Source organism: Eubalaena glacialis, chromosome 18 (assembly GCF_028564815.1).
Source record: "Eubalaena glacialis isolate mEubGla1 chromosome 18, mEubGla1.1.hap2.+ XY, whole genome shotgun sequence".
NCBI classification, from domain to species: domain Eukaryota; kingdom Metazoa; phylum Chordata; class Mammalia; order Artiodactyla; family Balaenidae; genus Eubalaena; species Eubalaena glacialis.
Window position 1 is genome coordinate 58,896,701 of NC_083733.1, and position 2,936 is coordinate 58,899,636.

At 59.2% G+C, this 2,936-nt stretch overlaps 1 protein-coding gene across 1 annotated transcript; it reads right to left on the bottom strand.

Moving 5' to 3' along the window:
* Positions 1–874: 874 nt before the first annotated feature.
* LYPD5 (LY6/PLAUR domain containing 5) lies at positions 875–2,636 on the bottom strand. Its single transcript, XM_061173690.1, has 4 exons — positions 2,558–2,636; positions 1,793–1,969; positions 1,417–1,563; positions 875–1,169 (listed from the first exon to the last, which is right to left on the bottom strand). Exons 1-4 carry the CDS (start codon positions 2,619–2,621, stop codon positions 949–951), a joined length of 609 nt encoding a protein of 202 aa, XP_061029673.1. The 5' UTR covers positions 2,622–2,636; the 3' UTR covers positions 875–948.
* Between the last annotated feature and the right edge of the window lie 300 nt (positions 2,637–2,936).

Below are 2,936 nucleotides of genomic sequence, written 5' to 3' on the forward strand. Positions count from 1 at the left end.
GGTGTTGAATGAGTATTTTTTTATTTTTTTAAAATAAATTTATTTATTTATTTATTTATTTTTGGCTGTGTTGGGTCTTCGTTTCTGTGCGAGGGCTTTCTCTAGTTGCGGCGAGTGGGGGCCACTCTTCATCGCAGTGCGCGGGCCTCTCACTATCGTGGCCTCTCTTGTTGCGGAGCACAGGCTCCAGACGCGCAGGCTCAGTAGTTGTGGCTCACGGGCCTAGTTGCTCCGCGGCATGTGGGATCTTCCCAGACCAGGGTTCGAACCCGTGTCCCCTGCACTGGCAGGCAGATTCTCAACCACTGCGCCACCAGGGAAGCCCTGAATGAGTATTTTTAAATGACTAAATATTCAAACAGATGATCACAGATCAAGATGACAGAGAGAGGGAATTCATTAAATCCCGAACACAACCACTGTGAAGTAGGACCTTGTCATTACTGTAGGTTTTATTTTCACCTCTGCCTGACAAGTGAGGAAACACAGTCTCAGTGAGATTAAGTAACTTGCCCAAGGTTACCCACGGGCAAAATGCTGAAGCTGGAATTCGAACCCAGGCAGCCTGGCTCCAGGCTCTGGAGGGAGAGCCTAGGACCAGGAAACCCACAACCAGGAAATGGGGTTGTGGGGAGCCTGGGCCTGGTTGGTGCTCAGCAAGCAGGATCTATGATCAGGTTTGCTCTGCATGCGGGCTGGGATGTTTCTCCCCACCCTGGGATGCTGGGGACCTTGCCCAATTTCTCCCAGGCCTGCTGACCAGGTAAGGGCTGGGCGTCAGTAGGGAAGCGGGAGGGAGAGAGAGAGAGAGAGACAGGAGTGCAACTCTTATTTTCCACATTCCAGGAACTGAAGCAGTGAGAAGGGCGTGCGTGTGCCCTGCCCCCAGCATCCTGCTCAGGAAGGGGCTGGAGGGGCTGACTATGCCCGAGGGGTCCTCCCAGAGTGCTAACCAGCAGGGAAACCATGCGGAGCAGGACTATGACCGGGGGTGCCCCAGGAGGGACGGTGCCTGAGGCGCTGGTGAAGGCTTATGGAGTCCTTGTTGCAGAGGTGCCCCTCACAGCAGGAGCCCTTTAGGTCGATGTTTGTCCACGGGCTAGTGGTGCCCTGGATGGTGCAGGAGGGCCGGTGGCAGGTTCTGATGTACACAGGGACTGAGAAGTTGCCTGGGAGGGGGGCAGTGAGGAGGGTCAGAACCGAGGGAGGCAGCTGCACCTGAACCTCCACCTCAGAGATCACAGCCATGACTGGGTCCTCGGACTTCCTTCCAGTCCCCTCCTTAAACCAGAGCCATGCCTCCTCCCTCAGTCCAGGACCATGCCTCCTTCTTTAGACCAGGGCCGTGTCTCCCTGTGAGCCCTGCCCTGCCTCCACACCCCTTGCCCAGGCCCTCTCACCCTCCCAGCCTCTCACCAAAGGTCATGCTTCCATTGCCCTGGAAGCAGATGCTTTGGTCCTGGTGACACTGGACCCGCCAGGACTTCTCCGGGGTGCAGTCCTCCGGATGGATCCCCACGCAGGAGTAGCACTTGGCGCCGCTGAGCGTCGGCGGGTTGGGCGCTGGCAAGAGAGCGTGGACGCACACTCAGGTAATGGTCCTCGGTACGGTCGTGCGGGATGTGCAGTGCGCCAGGGCTCCCGTCTGGCCCGACTTGGGCGCTGGAATCCCAGCGCACCGGGAGGAGGAGCCCAGCGGAGACCACACCCTTCCCCGGGCTCGCGCGCGGGCCGGGGCCCCTCCCAGCCCCGTACAGTCCCGCCCCACACCCAGCCCCGCCCCCTCGCATACCTCGGCTCAGATTGGGGAGGGAGTCGTGGGCCTGGAAGTTCGCGTTGCAAAAGTCGGTCTCGCAGCCCCGCACCACCGAGTAGTCAGGCGGCAGCGCCTTGTCATTCCGCTGCATCTGGCCCGTAGCCGGGCCTGTCCAGCAGCCCTTCTGTACCATGGTCACTGAGGAGCCGTACCCTGGGAGCGAGGGGATGGGGTCTGGCGCGCTGCCTCCCCCACAGCCCTCCTCCTCCTCTCCCACGCCCCCTCCTCTCCACCCCTCTCTCTCTAGTCTCAAGTCTCTTGCTCCTCTGTCTTCTCGCTTCTCACTCAACCTGGCTTCTCCCTCCAGCCCTGCCCTTCTCTTTCGTCCCTCGCTCCCTGTCAAACTCTGCTTCCCTCTACACCGCCTCCCCCTCTCCTCTCATCACCAACTCTTTCCTCCTCCTCCTTTACTCTCCTTCCCCTCTTCCTCTTTTCTGCCCCTCTCCCACCTCCTGCCCCCCCCATCCCCTCCTTCTTTCTCTCCCTTCTCCTCCTCCCTCCACCTCCGCATCTCTATCCTGACCTTCCCTCTCCTCTTCTACCCAGTTCCTTCCCAACCCCTTGTCTCCTCCTCCACCCCTATCCCCCCTCCACCCCCATCCCCCCTCCACCCCATCCCCCCTCCACCCCATCCCCCCTCCACCCCCATCCCCCCTCCACCCCGTCTAATCTTTCATCCTTGTCCTTGTCGCCCGCTCCCGCCCTTTTTTTTTTTTTTTTTTTGCGTTTCCTGCCCCTCACCAGTGTTCAGGGATAAGACAGCCTCAGAGCATCCGAGGAGACAGGAGACATTGAGGAATTTCATGCCACTGAGGTCAAAGGGCCCGAAGTAGATGTGTTGAAAGCTGTAGCATTGCAGGGCTTGGGACCCCGGGGAGAGGAGCAGGGGTGGGGTGAGAGGAGCAGGCCAAGGATGAGCCTATGCAAGGAATCAGGCTCCACCCTGCAGATGACAGCCACATGGGCCAGGCTCTTCTGCTCTGAGGGGAGACAGGCCTTGTTGCCCTGAAAGAAGCAGGGGCTGCTGCTGTGGCTGGTCATGACTGTGTCTACCTCTTGGCACAGCAATGGCATCTGCACCTGCCAGTCCAGTTTTTTTTTCCCCAGGCTCTTCCAAATC

Excerpts from the sequence above, each read along its gene's own strand:
- LYPD5 (XM_061173690.1), bottom strand. The coding sequence starts at position 2,621 with ATGAAATTCCTCAATGTCTCCTGTCTCCTCGGATGCTCTGAGGCTGTC. Across the intron at positions 1,564-1,792 it reads CCTCCCCAATCTGAGCCGAG|CGCCCAACCCGCCGACGCTC; the intron begins GTATGCGAGGGG and ends CTCTCTTGCCAG. Across the intron at positions 1,170-1,416 it reads CAATGGAAGCATGACCTTTG|GCAACTTCTCAGTCCCTGTG; the intron begins GTGAGAGGCTGG and ends CCCCCCTCCCAG.